Source organism: Labrus bergylta, chromosome 19 (genome assembly GCF_963930695.1).
Source record: "Labrus bergylta chromosome 19, fLabBer1.1, whole genome shotgun sequence".
NCBI lineage: Eukaryota > Metazoa > Chordata > Actinopteri > Labriformes > Labridae > Labrus > Labrus bergylta.
The window spans coordinates 5,475,114-5,495,764 of NC_089213.1; the positions used below are offsets into that span (position 1 = coordinate 5,475,114).

At 43.8% G+C, this 20,651-nt stretch overlaps 1 protein-coding gene across 4 annotated transcripts in view; it reads left to right on the plus strand.

Annotated features, from left to right (window-relative positions):
* macf1a (microtubule actin crosslinking factor 1a) overlaps positions 1-20,651 on the plus strand; it is a 231,681-nt gene that overhangs the window by 70,843 nt on the left and 140,187 nt on the right. Inside the window, exon 1 of one of the 4 annotated variants that reach the window (XM_065948502.1) lies at positions 16,459-16,835. The exons of the other annotated variants lie outside the window; for them this stretch is intronic. Coding sequence (XP_065804574.1) covers positions 16,769-16,835 — 67 coding nt within the window. The 5' untranslated portion in view covers positions 16,459-16,768. Of the gene's footprint in view, positions 1-16,458; positions 16,836-20,651 lie in introns of those variants that run through there. 4 annotated transcript variants of the gene reach the window in all.

Here is a 20,651-nt window from a genome sequence, read left to right on the forward strand (position 1 = left end):
GATCTTGATGAGAGAAAAAGCAACGAGAAGTGGATCCAACCTGTTTGCATTTTATACAACATTTAACTTCTGGCCTCGACGGGGCTCTGCTCTTTCCGAGCGACCGTCTAGATTACTATGTTTTTGCTTATTAGCGCATATTAGCATGCTAACACGCTTATATCTTCCCTGCTAAACATCAGCATGATCCGTAGCCTTGTTTTAGAGTGCAAGCTCATGTTACTGAATAATGTATTTTAACCCTCAGTTTCGATTTTGGAACTGAATAATTGGTTCCATTGAAGTGTCTGATTATGGTTTTGAGGCTTTCTAGCTCGCAGTTTTGGTGTCTCGCAGCCAGAAGGGACCTGAGACCGTCTAAACGTCTAAAACATGAATGTAAAGTTACTGACGTCACCCATCGGTGTCTGAAGAGGCGTTATGAAGCCCAACCATGGGGGTGACCAGATTGGAAATGCTTTCTCCACCTAACTAACCTAAACACCAAGGAACACCACCTGTCAGTCAAAAAGGCCTAAAACCTAATCATGTAAATATTTCACCTTTACATAATTAAACAGATTGAGGGGTTTATCGCTGTGGTAAAAATGGGCATGTTGGTATGGGACCGGTCCTTGGTTTTTGGAGCCCGCCTCAGGTGGACACTCGACGTTTGCACCTCCACTTTGGCTCCATTTTTCAACACTGGACGTTTCTTCTTGATTCTTGAGTCCAGGACAAATTTCCCCAAGGGGACAAAAAAAGTGTGTCATGAAACATGTTAGACAGATTGTGACGCCTACATTCTTGATGACATGTCGATGTGGCCGTGTGATTCAAGTGTCTGGTTATGATTAACAAATCAGGAAGGGAGAACCTTGTCCAGGAAGAGATCCAGCGTCCCAGATCTCTGCTTTCTACCAACACTTTCCTGTCTTCTCCGATGCTTTGAGTCTTCTTTCACTTTCTCTCATGTTGTTGTTCCTCTTGGACTTTGATCTTTTGTCTCTCTTATCTCGCCCTCTTTATCTCCAGCTCTCACGTTTAACTCTCTGCCTCCCCCCCTCCCCCGCTTTACTGCCCTTTAATGTTTTCTGGTTTCATGTCAATTAATCTCAATTAAAACAACACTTTTCTTCTGCTCACTCATTCATCCTCAAGTCTGTTTTTGTTCTACCCTCAGTGTCCTTCTCCCTCCTGCTCATTAACCGGTGCTTAACTGAGGCTCTAAAACCCCCGAGAGTTTGGACGGAGCTTCTGTTTCTCACGGGGTCATAAATCTGTCGCTCTTTCTCTTCCCTCTTTCCGAGTCCAGTCCCTCCCCTCCTTTCCCACCGTCCATCCATGCAGAGCTTCTCTGAGCCATTCTGGGTGACTGATCCTGCTCCCCTCTCCCTCTAATTCTCCTCCTCTGATGTTTCAGGGAATCATTTGTCTGTTCTCAACGACCACATTTAAGCGGCAAGTTCAGGTTGATGAGTAAAAGTGTGTCAACAAACTGCGCGGTAGGATTACATGTGTGATGTCAACACACACACACACACACACACACACACACGATCCTTGACCTTTGCCCTGTGGATGGCTCTGACCGGGCAGTTAATGCTCCAGAGGTCAACATCATTGTTTTCATGCTGTTGGTGGAGGACGACAGAGCGACAGAGAGTTGAGGTCATGTTGTCAGACGCTCTGTGTGTTTTTCTGCTGCGGACAAATCAAAGCAAACTCTATCCATCGTCATCATAAGAGAAATAAGCCGTGACAAGAAACACTCTGTGCAGGTCGGGCCTACAAAGCCTCTGACTTTAACATCGGTCAGCACAGTTTGTGTCCTTTGTCCAATCAGCACTCGATGTTTATTTTCTTTAACAATAGAGGAAACACTGCTGCTGACCTTAAAGATACAATATGTAGATACTACAATGACAAAAGATGACGTGGAAGCTGGCAGGGACTCATCGGACTTCTCTCTGCTCATAAAAAATGGACGTAGTCTCACTTACATCGCCCACTGCTTTCTGATGGTTTTTAAATGTTTATTTTTGGGGCTTTTTCTGCCTTTATTTTGAAAGATAGGACAGTAGAGAGAGAGTCAGAAATCGGGTAGAGAGAGAGTGGGGAATGACATGTGGGATAAGAGCCACAGGTCGGATTCAAACCCAGGCTGCCCGCTTGGAGGAGTAGCCTCCGTACATGTCGGGGTGTGCGTACTAACCGCTAGGCTGCCGGCATCACAGGAGAGGGGTTTTTGAAGCCAAACAATGGTGGTGGCCATATTGAAAATGCTACCTCCCCAACCTCCACAGGGCTACTTTTTTTTATTTTTTTTATTAGTGACATTTTAACCAAGTGTCAACCTCTGTGGTGGAAAAATGGCGCCATTGGGAAGTGCAAAAAAAAAAAATGCAGTTCTTCAAGTGTCCACTAGAGGCTTCCATTTAAGCCCCATGTGTGTAGACATGCAGATTTTTAAACATGTTTCCAGCCTGGTTTAAAATCAGAGTTTATTCTGTTTGTTTGCTTCTTCATGTTTAGCGCCCGCAGTACTTGTAGCAACTATGTAGCGCTCGTCTGGTTTATATTACTGATCAGAAATCTTCTTGATATGAGATGTTGTTTGGTGAAATCAGTGATTTTTAGTGAGTGTTATTGAGGCCCAGAGGGAACAGAGCATGGATGTTAACTGTTCAACTCTAATTTTTTTTTCTTCTTTGATCATGCAGGGTGAGAGAGAGGACAGGGGTAATTAGGCTTTGTTTCCTGAAAACAAAAGCTTAGCCTATGCTGTGTGTGTGTGTGTGTGTGTGTGTGTGTGTGTGTGTGTTTCTGTAGCCTCTGAAAGTTTGCCCGCCTTCTCTCAGCCAAGTGAATACATTTCATAATGCAGGAATTCAGCCTAACAGAAGCTGAGTTTCTCTTTGGACATCTCTGGACTCGGCAGCAGCAGCAGCGTGCCGCGTGACCCAGTTCGACTCCCAAAACGTAAAAAAACGACTCGCCTGAAGAGCTTCATCCTCGTCGCTGTTATTTCTCTTTCGTTGCATCCTCTCTGCTAACTTTCATTTCCTGCAACATGCGCCACTGGAAAACGTCTTTGTGATGACTGTTTACGAGAGTTAGAAGAATTAAACAACACTCTGTTTAATAAACACAGATTAGAGATGTTGTTGGAGAAATGTTCTCTACAAGTGGGAACGATAGAACTCCAAGTTGACCTCGAGTCTGTCTTCATTCTGGTCATTTTCCTTCGTTTCATCTCTAGTGTTCATATCGCTTCCTGAGTAATTAGCTGGCACTCTGTTTTGTGTAGCTGTGTGTGTGTGTGTGTGTGTGTGTCCTCAAGTAAACTCCCGTTAATCCACCTTTGTTGGTCTTATAAGAGGGGGCTCATGATTCCTCCCCCTCATCTCCTCTCCTTTAATCTCCTAATGGCACGTCGGGGTATCACTGTCTGTCTGCCTGCCTGTCTCTGTGTCCGTCTGATGAGACCTGGCTCTGTTCCTGTCTGCTCTCCGGAGCAGGTGTAGTGATCCATTTAGTTCTTCTGTCAAAACATAACTTACTGGGATGTGTTCATCGTCCAACACTGGACCAGATCTCAGCGTGTAACAGGATGGACTAGAGTTACCCTCTCTTATCCACTATCAGCTATTAATGCCTTAATCACAGGATGGGGATTTATTTAAACCAACAGATATAAATAATTCATACATAAGACTTTAAAAAAATAAAATAAAAGCAACAAATAATGTCACAAAAATACATTTAAAAGACTCTTACTTGTAATCATTTCAGTGAAGCCTCGATCAGGTCCACTGATCATGGAGTCCAGTTCCTCGCTGTGCGATTAGCCATGCCTGAATTACCAACAGTCTGAGTCTGATTGCTTATGCGTGTTTGACCCAGCCATGCCAAATCCATTCGCCCTGATAGAGCTAAACCGTGTATGTGAGTGTGTGAATGTTCGACTTCGTCCTCATTTTCTGCTGACCATTAAAAAGCTGTTTAATCATTTTCAGATGCTTACTTAACTGGAGACTTTTTTGTAATGTTTTCTTATGATTTCCTCCTCCTGAAGCTCTTGTTACTTTATATACCAGTAAACTGCTGCAGTGAAAATAATCAAGACTGAAAATTGTGAATTATAAACGAGTATTGCGTGATTCAAGCGTGAGTGGATACATTAATCTGGGAGTTTTAAGCAGACAAAGATGTTTAAAAAAGCAGAACTGCAACACTTGAGGTATTTGCTGCTGTGTAGCTTGACCCAGTCTGCCCCCTATCTGCAGAGCTTGATACTGCAGGGGTGCTCTTACCTTGAAGTTTGGATGCATGTGGTTACAACAGTCTCTGCAGAATGCACATCAACTATTCATCCAGGCGTTTAGCAGCTGCTGAATTAAACATGATGACATGATTTTAGGGACAGCCAGGTGCTTCTCTGTTCTGAGCTGATGTTTGTATTTAGTCCACATGTGTACAAGTTGCTTCCTCTGATCTGTATCCACATGTATGCATGGTGTTTTATGTGAATTTCCCGAGACACAGTTCAGCCCCAGATTGGCAGGTCAGGAGTCTGGACGACAGCTCGTTCTCCAGACAGGAAGTGTTTGTGCTGTGTTCCACCGATGGGGACGTCGGAGGTCACACAGCTGCAGGGGAACAGAGTGGGAGGGCTGGCAGGCAGTAGTGATATAGTGAAGTGTCACGGTCACCACACAGCTGCATGTGGTGTGAAACCGGAGCCTCAGAATAGATGTTTTATCCTCTTATAAAATCACTGAGTTACAGCATCACAGATCCTCTATTTCTAATGCAAAATGCTCAAGGCTTTGAAAGTTGATTTAAAATTATACAGTCTCCGTTATTTTTATGAACCTTAGCAGAAAAAGTATCAAATTTTAAATAAAGTACAGATCTTCCTTCTTAGTTTAAAATCAAAGCTGCTGGAGGCGACAGGAAGAGAGCAGGGCTCGTCTATTCAAAGTCATATCCAGTAAATACTGATGATCTCAGGTCCTTTTGGCGCCTTATGAAGATGAGGGAGAGGGAGAGAGAGAGCGAGCGAGCAGAGGAGGTGACGGCAGATGAGACACTTTCTTACTTGCATAAATGAGCGTGCAACGTTTGGGTATGGAAACGTATTTGTGATAATTAGACAGCGTGCAGAAGTTTGTCTGCAATTTTTTAGCAATTAAAAACACAAAACGACCCATTAATGGTGAATAAGACTTGTACTTTAGTTGCTGTGGTATCAAAAGAGATATTTAATATATTACATTCTTAGTTGTATTTAGTCAAAGTTTAACTTCTGGTGTTGTGACAACCCTAATTGAAAACCAGGACTGTCAGTATTTAGAAGACTGAGCCTGAAATATCCTTCATCATGGCAGGAAACAGAAATAAGTGAGGCATTAGGGTTTTAAAGAAAGGCATTAAAACATTTAATTTACCCTTTTATCAGCACACAGGTATCACAGTTCTGTCACTTTTGTGCTGTGATGCTAACAGAGGTTGATAGTTAGAGGTAGAAGCTGCAGAGGTGACTGAGTTCACTCTGGCTGATGCAAACTGAAGGAGGAGGAGGAGGAGGAGGAGGAAGAGCTCTACTGTATTTTGTGTTGTTGCTTACGCGGACATGAAAATCCAAGGTCGGACGATTCATCACACCGATGTGACCGTCCTTTTCCTTTTCCCGCTCCTTCTGCTCGTCCTGCCCTCGGCCTTTTTTTCCCCTGTGTCCTCCTGCAGCTCTCATCCTGAACACAGCTGCATCGTTCAGTGTTGATGTTCTCATGGAAAGCTTTGAATACTGGAGCCGGCAACGTGTCTGCATTTTAAGTCCACGAGCCAAAATGATCCGTTTTTACATCCAGCAACTCATCTTTTTCATTTAGTATTAAAAACCTTAACAAATCTTGATGCATCAGTTTGATTCTCTCTTAACACAATGAATCTGTACAAGACAAAACTATTGTGATTTTAATCATGAAGTATTTGACAAAAAGACTAAACATACAAAAACCTTATCAGCATCTGCAGTCGCTTGGCAGATACCAAAAATAAAAATTCACAAAAAAAAAAAAAATAGATGATAACAAACACAGATCCGAGTATCCCAGAGCAACGACCCGTGGATAAACAGTTTCAGCTCAAGTTAAAACCCAAACAGTCTGTGCTCACAGAGCCTGTATCAGGTCACTATTCAGCTCTTTTATTTCTCTTAAATATTGGGCTAATTCAAATTCTCTGTCCAGTAAATCATAACTTTATAATCTATGTACTGATCAGGTTTCCAATTTCTACTGATTCAAATAATTCTCTCTGATTCACTGATTCTCTCTCTCTCTCTGTGTGTGTGTGTGAGGAGAAACATGTGTGTTATGGTAACATCATGTGGGAGCAGGACAACAGCTCTGAATCTAAAAGTGCAATCTATTATTACTATCTATTAAATGTGTGTGTGTGTGTGTGTTGGCATACTTTGTGTGTCAGGGTGACCTTGCTGGCATCCTGGCCGTCTTTGTAAAGGATGCTGCTGACTGGGAGATTTGAGCTGTACTCGGGGGGGAGGGACAGACATGACACGCTGCTGCAACACACACACACCAGCAGACAGAAGAATCCTCCATCCGATATTTACACTGAATCATTTTTCATTTCCTCGTCTTCTTGTGAAGATAAAAATCCTGCGCTTAGTCAGTCAGCATGATATAAATCATGTGATAATACTTTCGTCCTGCTGAGTCCTGTACCTTTCAGACATCAGAGTGTGTTTGTGTGTGTTTGTGTGTGTGTGTGTGTGTGTGTGTGTTGGATGTGGCAGTGAGTGTTGGATGTGGCAGTGAGTGTGAGATTTCTCCCTCTGATATCTGAATGAAAGGCGTCTTTCACGTCTCAACACAAACAGCCGATACAACGCCGAGCGCCTCACAATAACTCTCTCTCTTCTCCCTCCCTGCTTCTCACAGTCGTCCCACCTTTTCCTCCGCCTTTCCTCCTCTCTTCTCTCACATGTGAATCGATTCTATACTTCAGTCTGACATCATCCACATGGCTCAGTTACACCCTGGCTGCATCCCTGTTTGTGTCTGGTGTTCGGTTGTGTGTGTGTGTGTGTGTGTGTGTGTGTGTGTGTTGGCCGAAGTTTCCCGACGCTGCATTTTCCACAGAGAGGGGACATGAGATTTAACCTCTGACCTCTTCATCCTAAAAGCTGACATGCACACACACACACATGCTCGGAGGCACACACACAGCCGCTGCTCCGTGTGATGCTCGAGAAAAGAGAAGAAGAAGAAAATATCACTTTGTCCTTTTACATATTAAATCAAATGTGTAAAGCCAAATCCATTCTTCAATCCGGAGCGGTTTGAGCGCAGGTAATCTGAGGTCACAGCGTGTGGTTTGTACTCGCAGACGTCGTGTATTTGAGCTCAGAGGTGTTTGTGTTCACAGGGTGGATGTGTGAGCTGCACGCTGCAGAGTGAGTCTCACTACACAGGAAAGACAGAACTGAACCCACAGAGGGAAACACTGAGTGGAACACGTTACAGGACAATTCAAACCTTTTTAAAGTAAAAAAAACAAAATGAATCCACCTCTTGTAGGTGAACCCGTCTGTTACTTAATAACACGTTTACATCAGCATCTTTAGCACTGGAGTATAATGTAGGCTTGTATATTTTCAGTTTGATACAGCAGCTCTGTTTTTTTTGCTCTTTTTTGTTATTTTATTTTGTATTTGACTGAGCTGTGCTCTCACTGTCACCGCTCTGCTGCTGAAACACTTTAAAGGTCTCCATTGTGGGAAGAATAAATGTTTATGTCACAGCGTCCCTGCTCCTGCTGTCAGCGCTCTGAGTGTGAAGTCGATCAGCCCGACACACACACACACACACACACACATGTTGGTCTCTTCTGCCCCACAGTGGCAGCTACCACACGAGACATGTTCTTCTTTGATTTTCTCTGCAGCTCTCTTTATCACCTCTGTACTTCTCTGTACCTCTGCCTGTCATTCAGATGTTTAAATTCTCCTAATATTTTTTGATCACACACTTTTTTTATTCTCTTCTTCTATTCTTTTCTCTAAATACTCAGAAAACGTCATGTTATTGGTCATAACAGCAAAATGATCCCTGTAAGCAGATTATTATTATATTACACATCTCATTTAAATGCATATACTGTTCTACTATACACATTACATTTTTCTCAAGCATCAAGGAGACTGTAGGTTCTTTATACTCTCTCTTATTGAGAGAAAAAGCCCCCCCCCCCCCTCCTCCTGACTCCAGTTTGCACGCTGCAGCAGCCTCAGGTCGCCGGCGAGCAGCGAACAGGAGACCATGAGACAAAGTGTCCTTTTAGTAAATTTAAAGAAAGCACTGCAGTGTAAAATATGTCTCCATACTTGATGTTGTCAAAGTCTGAATTTACCCAACATGGAAACTGTAAGAGGACTACCTGATTAGCCTACTGTAAGCTCATTAGATCTTTCCAAAGGCTCTTTTGATCTAAATAAGCTGTTTTTCACTGAGACGGGGAGAATTTGAAATTATTTCCACGACAAATAAACATGTTTTATTTTGTTTTTCTCACATGAGGTGTGAAAGCAGTCTGGGAAATGTAGTTATTCTCATTTATCTGAGAGGCAGGAGTGGGACAGAATACACTGATATATCTTCTTTGAATATAGTCTCAGAATATCACACCTGGCTGGTCCTAATAACACACACACACTTATTACTGGTACTGAATCTGTTTCATTAATTGTTTCTCTGTTTGTTTTGTTTGTTTCTTTGTGCAAGCCCGACACAGTCCCAGCAGCTCCACATGAGTCTGGTTCTGCTCGAGGTTTCTGCCTCTTGGAATAGTTTTCCTTACCACTGATCATTTGTTCAATGTTGCCAAGTGTTTTGCTCATTGTGGATGAATGTTGGATCTAAGTGTCCTAAGATAACTTATATTATTGATGAATTGAGCCTGGGTGGTGGAAAGCATCGGTTGAAACAGCTGGCTGCTGGACCTCCTCTTCGTTTCCTCATTATCTGGTAATGGTGGAAATAAGGAAATGACTACTTGGAAAGAAACACATCACTGCCCTCTCTGTATGACAGCATGGAGGCCTTTATTCAGTCTGTGCACAGATCGATTCAGCATGCTACGTGTTTTAATAGGTTTTGGTGTTTCTAGGCAAAAACACCACAGAGAAGCATCACCCAAATAAATCGTTGTTATCGCAACCGTGACGGAAGTTTGAAGCCGAGTCTTCTCCCCCGACAGCTGAGAAATGTCATCAGATTGATTGTGGCTGTGTATTGTTTGTTCTGGACGTTGCTAGGACTGAAATGTCAGCGGCTTTCCAGACACACACACACACACACACACACACACACGGGTAACTGTCTACAAGGTGAGAATAACTCTGTAGGACCCCCTGCCTTCCAGTCTGCAGCCTGACTCATGCTGAATCACACTGTAAAGTCTCTACTCTGTAATGTTTCGAACATGCATGCACACACACATAAGCACACATGCACACACACATAAGCACACATGCACACACACATACGGACACACACACACACAGTGATCACCTTGGTTTTAACTGCCCCCTCTGTGTGAAGCCTTTGAACGTGCCGTCACAGTCAGCAGACATCAGTCAAAGATAGCCGTCAATAAATATCACAGCCAGGATGCATTGCTCATTCATAGCAACAGAGGTAAACAAACACACACAAACACACACACACACACACACACTCCCTCATATGCATACACACACCTTGCACAAACTGCTGCACACATATAAGTGCATCATGTGTGCATTTAAGTACATAGAAAAGGTTGTTTGGTGTTAAGCTTATTGGAAAAAAAAGAGAATTATTAAAAAGATTTTAGCATGCTTAAAAAGAGACAAACACCGACAGGATGATATGCATGTGGGTATCTCCCGTGTGGTTTCTAGTAAGTATGAAACCACACACACACACACACACACACACACACACACACACACACATACAGTAAACACACACACACATATACACACTCCCATTTCCGTCTGCTTAGTCCCGTTTCATCTATTTGCCTGTTTTCTAACGGTGCGATGAGCAACGGCTTCAGTCTGGTCGCTTGTTTCAGGGGAAAGGAATTCACTGTCAGAGTGTCAGAGAGCGAGCAAGATTGAGAGAGAGTTAGAGAAGGAGAGAGAGAGAGAGAGAGAGAGAGAGAGCGAGGGGAAAGAGGGGAGGGCATCTGAATGGACAGAATAGCTCAGAGAAGTTATTAGCTGCAGTAGTTTTTGTGCTGAAAGATGCTGGAGAAAGGACTCGGACGATCGTTTTTGTGAATGGTGTCAAAACAGGAGGAAGTGAAAGGAGAAGAAGGATTACCATGATTCTATAAAAAATAAAACAGCTAGAAAATCTCCCGTTTCTGCACGGTTATGGTCTAAGGTCTTTACCTGGAGGTCTGCAGTCATTTTTTTGATCTTTGGATTCTTGGCTTTTGAAGCTACCTGCGACTTTTGAGAAGTTTGGAAACGTTTGTGATCAACCAGCCGGTCGAGATGGAGTTCCTAACGGACCACACAGTCATCATGCCCATCCTGGTGGTGACTTTTCACTTCTTAACAGCAGCTGGAGTTTGGTTTTACCGTCGCCTCTCCTGTCGTAATAGGCCCCCCACTTTTGAAGAAGGTAACTTTGACTCTTTGTGTTCAACCCGCCGCTAAAAAGGAAGAGTAAACTCAACATTTCTCAACTTGTTTCTCTTTTTTTTTCCCCCTGTCACTGCCCCAGCTATACTTTATCTCTTCTTTGTGCTTCCTGTCCAAGCTCCACCCATCGTGCTGTGTCACTTATTGTAAAAGACAGCTTCACTCATCTGTCACTGTGTGCATTTCAAACCATTACCTTTAGGATTTAGCTCGGGCTTTAAATAGGCTTGGGATATAGCATGTGCAGTGGCTCGCATGATTCCAAAGCTTCCTTAGCTTGCATGTCACCTCATGTTTTCTATTTAAGTTGACCGGAATGTAAAGCGGCTTGAGGTGCAAACACTGTACATGTTTCTCCTGTTCCAGTGAGATTCTGTTTTAGTGCTTTTGTGCTGCAGGACTTGATTGCTGCATCACATCTGCATGAGTCAGTGGAGCACACGTTTCCATATTTGGCTCTTTCGCGCGAGAAGCCGTGATATTTCATGGATTATTGAATCTCATGACAACATCCATGTAATCCAGCCGGGACAGTGGCGTCCATGTATGTTTCGTCTTTTGTGGCGTGCAATGTTGTCTTTTTATTAACACATGCTCAACAAGGAACAAGGAGCTGCTGTGCTGCCAGTAAGCTTCTCAGTCTCATTATGGCTCGAACGATTCATTACTCACCGTGAACTCTGATGTAACACCAGCATTAAACGCATTTCTATCGGCTTCTTGCTAATACTTATTTCAAGTCTGATACTTGATATAAAAGCCCTTTGTGTCCAAACCAATGGAGCGAGGTGTTTACACCCTTTTTTAAAATGCTGTTGGTAAAGCACCTAAAGCTGTTGTTGTGGTTTGAATTCAGTACAAATGCCAAGCTGATGTCTAATTTGTCGTTATTGTTCAATGAGGCTTTTAAAAAAACAATAATTTGGTCTAAAAGGTTTATATGTAACATTTTAAACGTTAATTTAGCCTTTCTAAAAAAAAAAAAAAGGAGTGAAGTCAAACTCCCTCTGGGTTTGTTGTTCTGTGGCTCAGCGGTAGAGTCGGTCGTCTCGTCGCTGAAGGTCGAGGTCTCCCCAGCTCCTGCAGCCACACGTCTGATGTGTCCTTGAGCAAGACACTTAACCCCAAGTTGCTCCTGCTGCTTCGTCGGAGGTGTGTGAATGTGCATGAATGTGATTAGTTACTTCTGATGGTCTCACTGCACAGCAGCCTCTTCCATCAGTGTGTGAATGTGTAGGTGTGACACACACGCAGTCTAAAAGTGCTTGAGTAGTCAGAAGACGAGAAAATAAGCTGAGGTCCATTATTTCCAGAAACAGGACGGTGCTTGCTCGTTTAAGGTACGCTCAGCGGTTCAAACATGTTTCATTCCTGTGAACCCCTCCCTCTCCAACCGTTAGCCCCGCCATCACATAGGGAAAGAGAGACGGCCCCACCCACTCAGGGACGCTGATGGTCGAGGCCAGTTTTCTTTTGAGAGTCCAATTCAAGGAGAACCAACCGACTTTCCAAAATGAGGATTTTTACTTTTTTAATTTTTTTTATAAAATACTGAATCACATCAGGGCTGCATATCTGAACGTAGATCAGTTGTAGAGACGGCTGCACTCAGTCAGAACACTAAGGGAGGGGTGGGGCAGGAGGGGAAGCGGTGTGCTGAAGAAACAGCTTTGTTTTGGTTTGAGAGATTGGTGCTAAAGTGCGACATCTACTGGACATCTCTGAGGTTTGCATGATTATTATACCTTTTAATGCAACAATTAGCTTGCATTCATAAAGGGAGGAAGATCTTACATGACGTAACAGGAGTGAGTAATGAGGTAGGACATAACTCCCCCCCCAGGGTGCCCCTGTCCATTATCCTGCACAGTCCCCTCAGAGTGTGTTTCTTTGTGTTCCTAATGTCTTTTCTGTTAAATCAGTTTGAGTTCATTCATCCAAAGAAGTTACAGATGTGCCTCCGAGGTATTTAGAAACCTGTTTGTGGGTTTGTTTCAGAGTGAGTGAATCCATCTCGGGACTTGTTGGTCTGAGTGATTTCTGAAATTCGAGTGAGGCAGGATATTTAATCACCCGTCAAACTTTACTTTCATGTTGACTCGCTTGTTAAACCTCGTGTCTGGGTTCTATATGAGCAGGTGAAGTGTGACAGTGTGAAGTGTGTGTGTGATTATGTGTGTGTGTGTGTGTGTTCATACGGCGTGATGCTGTGATCACAACTCTTAATATTTTCATCACAGGAAACCGAGCTGGTCACAGTGGTTGGCCATCAGTAGTAGGGTGTGTTTGGGTGTGTAGCATCATATATGTCCATGCTGTGGGTTCAGGGTTAAACACAACATGTACATCATTGTGGTTTACACTTTCTTTGAAATTGCTCGGCTTTGTTAGTCAAGCTCTCTGAGATCAGGGCTTTTCTCCTTAATTCAACCCTGCAGGGAGGCGGTGTTTAACCCCTTCTCATATGAGGAACAGGGAAGCTGCTACTGTGCATCATGCATGGAGAAACTGGGTTCTTGTTGTTTTAAGCTATACGTTGATCTAAATACAGAATAAAAAGTTACTTGAGATCAGCGTCTGAAATTAACAGACAACGAGTGCAGGCAGATTTTCCATGTTTTTAAGTAAATCTCAGAGAGGCTGTCAGGGTTAATATTTCTACCAAAACAGTCACTTAAATAAAAAAACTGTGCAGGTTTATTTACCACTGTGTGACGTGTCTGCAGCTTCTATCTCCTTTTCTGTTTGAATGCTACAGCTCTGCAGGGGTGGGCTGACACACACACACACACACACACACACACACACACACACAAACTGATGCACACGTCATGCACACACAATAACACCACCCACCTTCACCCTATTCCACTGTTTACTGTACTGGAATCCAGCTACCTTGCTGCATTCAGTCCACTGCTAGCTTGTTTTAGCATTAGCTAGTAGGTGGTGATATTGACCAGGAGTCTGCCAACCTTTCTAACCATTTATTCATTTATTTAGGCCGGTTAAAAAAATACTTTGGCCGGTGGATATTTCTTTCATCTCCATGCCACCTTGGCCGGTGAGTCAGAAACCTAATCTTGGACTCTGCTCAGAAACAAATGACCTGATTAGAAATGTAACTATAATCAGATCTGAGCAGATAAAACCAGGTATAAACCAGGAGCTGTTTGTTGTTATGGTCACTAAACAGGATCAATAATATCTTTATGTGCATGTAAGTCACCTGAAATCATTAACTTTGGGTTTAGCTGCTGGATGGAGTTGTCCTGTGTTTTTTTTCCTTCTGTGTTTGGCTGTTTAACATTTCATTTAGTTTTTTTTCATGCAGACACAACTCTTGCAGATTGAGTTCAAATAGTGTCAGAGAGTTTGCTTCATTTAAAGATGTGTGTCTCTGCTGCGGCCACAGGAGGGCAGATTGAATGTAACTGACTGGAGAGCTGGTTAATGTGATTGGGACATATCCAACCAGAGAGAGGGAAAGATTGGGATTTATTTATTTATTTTTTTTACGATTACTGGAACGTTTCTCCACTTTGTGAACAAATCCTCCAAAAACCGCCTAAATCTTGCACAACAAAAACCTGTTCTTTCCTCCAGTCAGCTGATTTGCTGATCCAGAAGGGGCTTGTTCACAAACATTTTAGCATTCAGCGTTTGCAGCGCCGACATAAAAAAAGGAATAACAAGCGGAAGGCAAGAAAAAGAAAGAGGAAAAAGAAAAGAGTGCCGGAGCCTGCTGCCAGCCGCTGAGTGTTTTGGAGGAGGATAAATGAACTCTGGGAGCCGGGCTGGCTGAGAAAGACGCAGCAAGAAAAAGAAAGTGAAAGGAGAGAAGATGGCATGATGGACTAACGGAGGAAAAGCACTCGGAATCATCCTCTCTTTTTTTAAATTTCTAATTGAATCACAGGAGGAGAAAGCCAGAGCACCGGAAGACGAGGCAAACAGAGAGGGAGAGCGAGGGAGATTAGCGGTGATAACAGAGAGAGAAGGAGGGAGCGAGGGATAAACACGCTGCATGGTATTAGAGGCGTAAGCTCCGTCTGGTATTTTTAGTGTCGACGTTCCCTTATGGGCAGAAAGAGGAGAGATTCACCGGGGAGGCACGGAGGAGAGGAAGGATCTGATATCAGGAGGGAGCGAAGGAGAAGAGGACCAAAAGAAGGAGGGATGCAGAGGAAGGATTGAAACTGCTGCTGGAGGAGGAGGAGGAGGAGGAGGAGGAGGAGGAGGGGGAGGAGCTTGTGTTTCTCTGAGCATGTTGTGATTGTAAGAGTGTGTGTGTCACTGTTTCGTCTGCACAGGTGTGTGTGTGTGTGTGTACTGTAGCTACACCTGCGACCTCAGGAGTCAGGCCAGATGACGTAGGACTTCCTGATTACCGGCCAGGTCACATGACCTACTGATGACTGTTGTCTGACTCGAGGCCGAAGCGAAGCATTTCACCCAATGCTCATTCTTGACCCTGTTTTTTTTATTCATTTAAAGCATGACAGAGCAGAATTCATTGCCTCCCGCTGCCTCTGCGATGACACAGCTATTTTAAGAAGCAACGATGAAGAGAGAGGAGAGAGAGAGAGAGGGTTTTGTTTTTAATAAAATGTGATTCCAGGCTGTCAGTGGTGAGAGGAAGCAGCCCAGGACAGTGAATTCTCTCTGTGATTGGAGGATGTGTGGATGGCCTAAGATATGACCTCTTCTTCTTCTTCTTCGTGTTTTCTCTCGTCATCGCCTTTCTCTAGTCCACACACTCATGAGGTGAAAGGACTCTGCCGAGGCTGCTTTCAATATATTACATTAAACTACGTCACACTCACAAGTCTGCCAGACCTCTGCTGAGTCCAAAGTCCCATTTCAGCTGCAGTCACAGTCTTTCTCCGGCTCTTTCTTCCTAAAACCGCTTAGGAGCAGGAGAACTTTGGGGCTGTGTGCTCTGTTTTTGGAATCAGGGAGCTGTTTAGTTTGTGTTTGCCTCTTAAGGAAAGGAAACACGGTGAAAGGAAGAAGGAGTTAAGGCGAGGAAATGAAGCTATCAGGGAGCTGTTGCGTCTGGCTTTTGTCAGCTTGAAGGAGAAGATGTTTGGATAGTGTTGCAGAACAAGCCATACTTGTATATTTATTAGCTTGTTTTTCTTTCTCTGGCTTAAAAAGAGGATTCAAGAGTGGATTGCATCATCGCAAATGGATTCTTCTTGGAGTTAAAACATTTTTCAGAATTGCCTCCTATATCTGCAGGATACATGCACACCGCCTCTGTCAGTTTAATTCCTTCAACACCAGAAAAAAAAACACATCTACATGTGGATTAACACAACCTCCACAGTCATGAATATGCCGTAAACTAAAAGAGAGAAAATCTAAAGAGAAAATCGTCCCTCTGGATCGTGCATGTCAGCGAGGAGAGTTGCTTACCTACGCGTGGAGCGAGAGGAGCTGCAGAAAGAAAAACAGAGGATAGATGAACAGAGCGAGCACCCCTGCAGCTCTGCAGAGCCGGCGTAAGCTGCAGCCTGAGCACAGACCGTCTGCTGTGGCCTGGAAACAGAGGGCGAACGAGCAAGAGAACAAGTGAGAGAGAGAGAGAGAGAGTGCAGAGTGCCACTGCCTGGTGAGGAAGTGGAAGTGAGTGGAGTGAGTAAGCAGAGAGGGAGGGAGGGAGGGAGGCCGTCCCTTTTGGAGTGCGGGCGAGTAGCTGTCGCTGACTTTGACACACACGTGTGAGAGCAACTGCTGCCGGGAGAGAGAGAGAGGGTGTGAGGGGACGGAGGGAGAGGGCCTGCACAGAGAGGAGGACATGGCAGCTGACACAGGACAGCAGGAGAGAGCGGACGACTGAAACGCAGAGAAATCAAACCAAGAGAAGGAGGAGACACTCCGCTAGAGAACTCCTGCCTGTGCTCCCCCGGGGGCTCGCCCGGTGGCTTTAACTTTTGGATACGTGGCGGCAGCTTTTTGCCAGAGACTCCACCCGTTATAATTATCTGACTTCTGTCCTGGATTATGCACTGATAGCATTTATGGAGCTCTGATTAGCAGCCGAGGGAGCTGTGGACCATGTGGCCCGACTACAGGAATGAGTGCCATCTCAACGCTCACCTGTACTCGCTCATGTGCTGTGCAGGTCAGTGTGTTTCAGTGTGTGTGTGTGTGTGTGTGTGTGTGTGTGTGTGTGTGTGTGAACATGCCCACAGAGAAGCAGTGCAGTTGTTGTTGACATTCAGTCAGTGCGCAGAGTGGCTCCTGTCAGCACGTGTTGCACTGTGTTTGAACAGTTCCTGTTTGTGCACACACACCAGTGACAGCACAGTAGTGCTGAATATGGTCTCTATTAATCATTGTAGATGTCAGAGCAAAGGGGGAGACATCAGTGTGTGTGTGTGTGTGTGTGTGTGTGTGTGTGTGTGTGTAGCGTGGAAGGGGGTGTGTACATCTTAACAATACCCTCCTATGTGGATGAATGAGCGCCTTTCCGTGCTTGTCACTACCTCAACTCTTCTCATTTCTCCAGTTTTAGATGTATGAATGTAGAAATATAACACACAGGATTAGATGAGTAACCCTCATTACCACACCTACATGCACCTCATAAGTCTACACAGGTGCAGTGTTTTTAACCTGTGTGTGTGTGTGTGTGTGTGTGTGTGTGTGTGTGTGTGTGTGACCTACTAACATGTAAAAGCCTGAGAACTTCCTCTGGGGTAACCCGCTCAGCTTCTCCGGCAGGTTTTGGGAAGCTAGGCGTGTTGCAGTGCTAAAGCCATTTTGCAAGCGCATGTTGAAATATGTGTTCTTTGCCTGAAGGCTAGCCCTCTTAGTGAACTCCTCAACACGTCATCTTGTGTGTGTGTGTGTGTGTGTGTGTGTGTGTGTGTGTGTTTTGAATTGTTGAGATTGACCTTTGATTTTTATCCAGTTTAGATATTCGACATACTAAATCCTAAATTGAATTTCCACTCGGTGAAATCCTTCCTACTTATGGAGCCTGACAGTTGAAGGTGTCGCACTGTTTAGACGCTCTGTGTGTGTGTGTGTGTGTGTGTGTGTGTGTGTGTGTGTGTGTGTGTGTGTGTGTGTGTGTGTGTGTGTGTGTGTGTGTGTGTGTGTGTGTGTGTGTGTGTGTGTGTGTGTGTGTGTGTGTGTGTGTGTGTGTGTGTGTGTGTGTGTGTGTGTGTGTGTGTGTGTGTGTGTGTGTGTGTGTGTGTGTGTGAGATTGTGTGTTTACACAGGTGTGTGAGAGAAAGACACACACAAAGATAACAAGCTCTTTGAAGGAGGAAGTGATACTGTCTATCTCCTCGCATGGCTGATCTCCATGGCAACTGATAAACAGCTGTCAGGAGGGGGGGGAAGTACCTGCAGCCAGCTGGCCTCTGATTGGCTGTCAGACAAACTGGAGGGAAACGCTGTTCTGTAATGAGTGAGCATGTGCTGAGATAGTAAACAAAGCTGTCATATGGAGGGTTTGATTTGACAAACAGTGTTCAGGTCAGCGTTGTGAAAGAGATGTTGACCTCATGGGGTTCAGGAAATAAAAAATATGCTGAGGATAAGTTTCTCTGATATTAAATAACAGCCTGAACGTGTGCTGACAAATACAGTCACACAAAAACAACATTTTGGAAGTTATAACCAAATCTTGTAATGCATTTAGTTAGAGAGAGAGAGAGAGAGAGAGAGAGAGAGAGAGAGAGAGAGAGAGAGAGAGAGAGAGAGAGAGAGAGAGAGAGAGAGAGAGAGAGAGAGAGAGAGAGAGATCATTTTTATTTTCATTTTGTGTGTGTCTGACAGTCTGGAACAGATTTTGATTGGAAATATGTTAATTTTAGGTAAAAAGAAGTCTGAATACTTGAGTCCTTTTTTTCTTTAGTTAAGATGTAACCCGATGAAAGCTGTAATTACTTCTGATGTTATAATAGAAAATGAAAAGTCTTGTTGCTTCAACAACACTTATTCTGTTCAGTAAAATGCTCCCTCGTGTTTTTTGGACCATTTCAGCCGTGAAGTGTCAGAGAAAAGAGAAATATTCTTCTGTGACATCCTCAGATATCCTGACCTGTCGCACAGAAAGTCCCCGAAAAGAAATCAGTTTGGTGTCACACGATGCAGAAGAAGAGCAGAATGTTTCCTCAATGAGAAGCATGAACGTTTAGAGGAAGAATATTTAGATTTTATTGCTTGAGATTGAACTCACATTAATAGCTGATTAAAGCAGATGTTGGTAATTTAGTTCTATGGACAAATGGTTGTAGCTCTTCCTTATTTTGCAATCTGATGTTCATCATTAGAGGGACGGCCGAACTACATAACACTCTCAGTATGACTAAATAACAGCTGGAGTATGTTAGGTTTAAATGTTATTCTTACCAAAGCTGTCTAGGAACACACCATGACACTTAGAGGATGTTTGATTATCCGTCCAGCAGAAAGTGAGATATTCTTCTGAATGGCGGGAAAGGGAAAACAAGAGTGTGTGTCTCCTGTTTCTCCCAGACTGACTGATAGGAGCAGAGAGAGGCTGTGAAGTGTGGAGAGATAACACAGTCGTGTCCCAGCATCAGGCTCTATTCCTGGCCCGGCTGCCTCACTCCTCTGGGACGTGGAGGACGCGGGCTGGAGCTGTGCCTGACAGTCAGATCACACTTCAGTTAGAGAATCTGAGACAAACGTCAGAGCTTCAGAGAGGAGGCGGGACTCAAGACGATGGGGGATGACAAAAATGATCAAAATGCAGACCGTTTTGTTTCCACTCAGGTTAACATGCTGGGAGGAGAGAAACCAGACAAACAGCTTTCTGGGTTTATTTTTTTAACCACCACAGTCTTCTCTGATGATGTCATCTTTAGAAAAAACATGGCAGCTTTTTATCGACATGACCCGGAGCTGAAGTCAATGAACCGTCACAGATGTTCTTCAGCTCGTACAAAGCTTTGTCATGTCTGAATAAAAGAAACATTTAGAAGCTGTTAAATCTAACATGTTTGATGTGAGTAAAGAGAAGAGTGTTTTTTTTTTACAGATGGAACAGATCCGATCTTATATCGGTATCGGGTCTGACGTTGGTGTAATTCACATATCCGTTATCGGCCCTTGTCACAGATCGAGAAAGATCGTCGGGCATTTCAAAGATTCTCAGCTCGCACAGTCTCACTTTGAAGACGTTCAGGATGAACTGTAAGAAGTGTCCACAAATCGTCTCCATGACGACGGTCAGACGAGACTGAACAGCTCCTTCTTTACGATCGACAGTTCAATTCTTACACTCCTCTTTGTATGTGACGCCAGCATAAAGTTTAGATAAATGTCATTTTATTTTTTTAATGATTATTATTTTTGTGCTCTTTGAGTAAGAAATGCAATGCTGGGTTTTTACTGCAGCTTTGTGCAGCCTTTCACTTCAAAACCAACGACAACAATAACAATGTTTCTTATGATCAAAAGAAATATCACAATCAGAATCTGGACCCGCACATGTGGGAAAAAGTGGATCAGTAAATCTCTATTTTATTATCAAGTTTATGTGTGTGTCAGTGTGCATGTGTCTTTGTGAGTGTGTGTGTGTGTGTGTGTTTGTATCTGTGTGTTTGAGGACAGAGCTGCAGCGCACAAATCTATATCCTGTCTGAGTGTAAAGAGCTTCATCAATAAGCGTCCTCTCTCATGGGAGTGTTTAGCGTTCTGTATTTCTGTGTGCATCACCTCACCTCATCATCATGACTCAGTGGAAACCTACGCACTTAATGATGATGAAGATGATATTTAGGATGGTTTTGATGCTGATTAAAACTCTCTACTGTCGATGTTGTTGCTCTGCCTCTGATCACTTCCTGTCAGCACCTGTGTGTGTGTGATCAGACTTAAAGCTGTGCTCCTCTCTAGATCCTCACTTGTGTTGTTCTCACTCTCTGGTGTTTTTGTCTCTTTGGATGAAAAGCGTCTG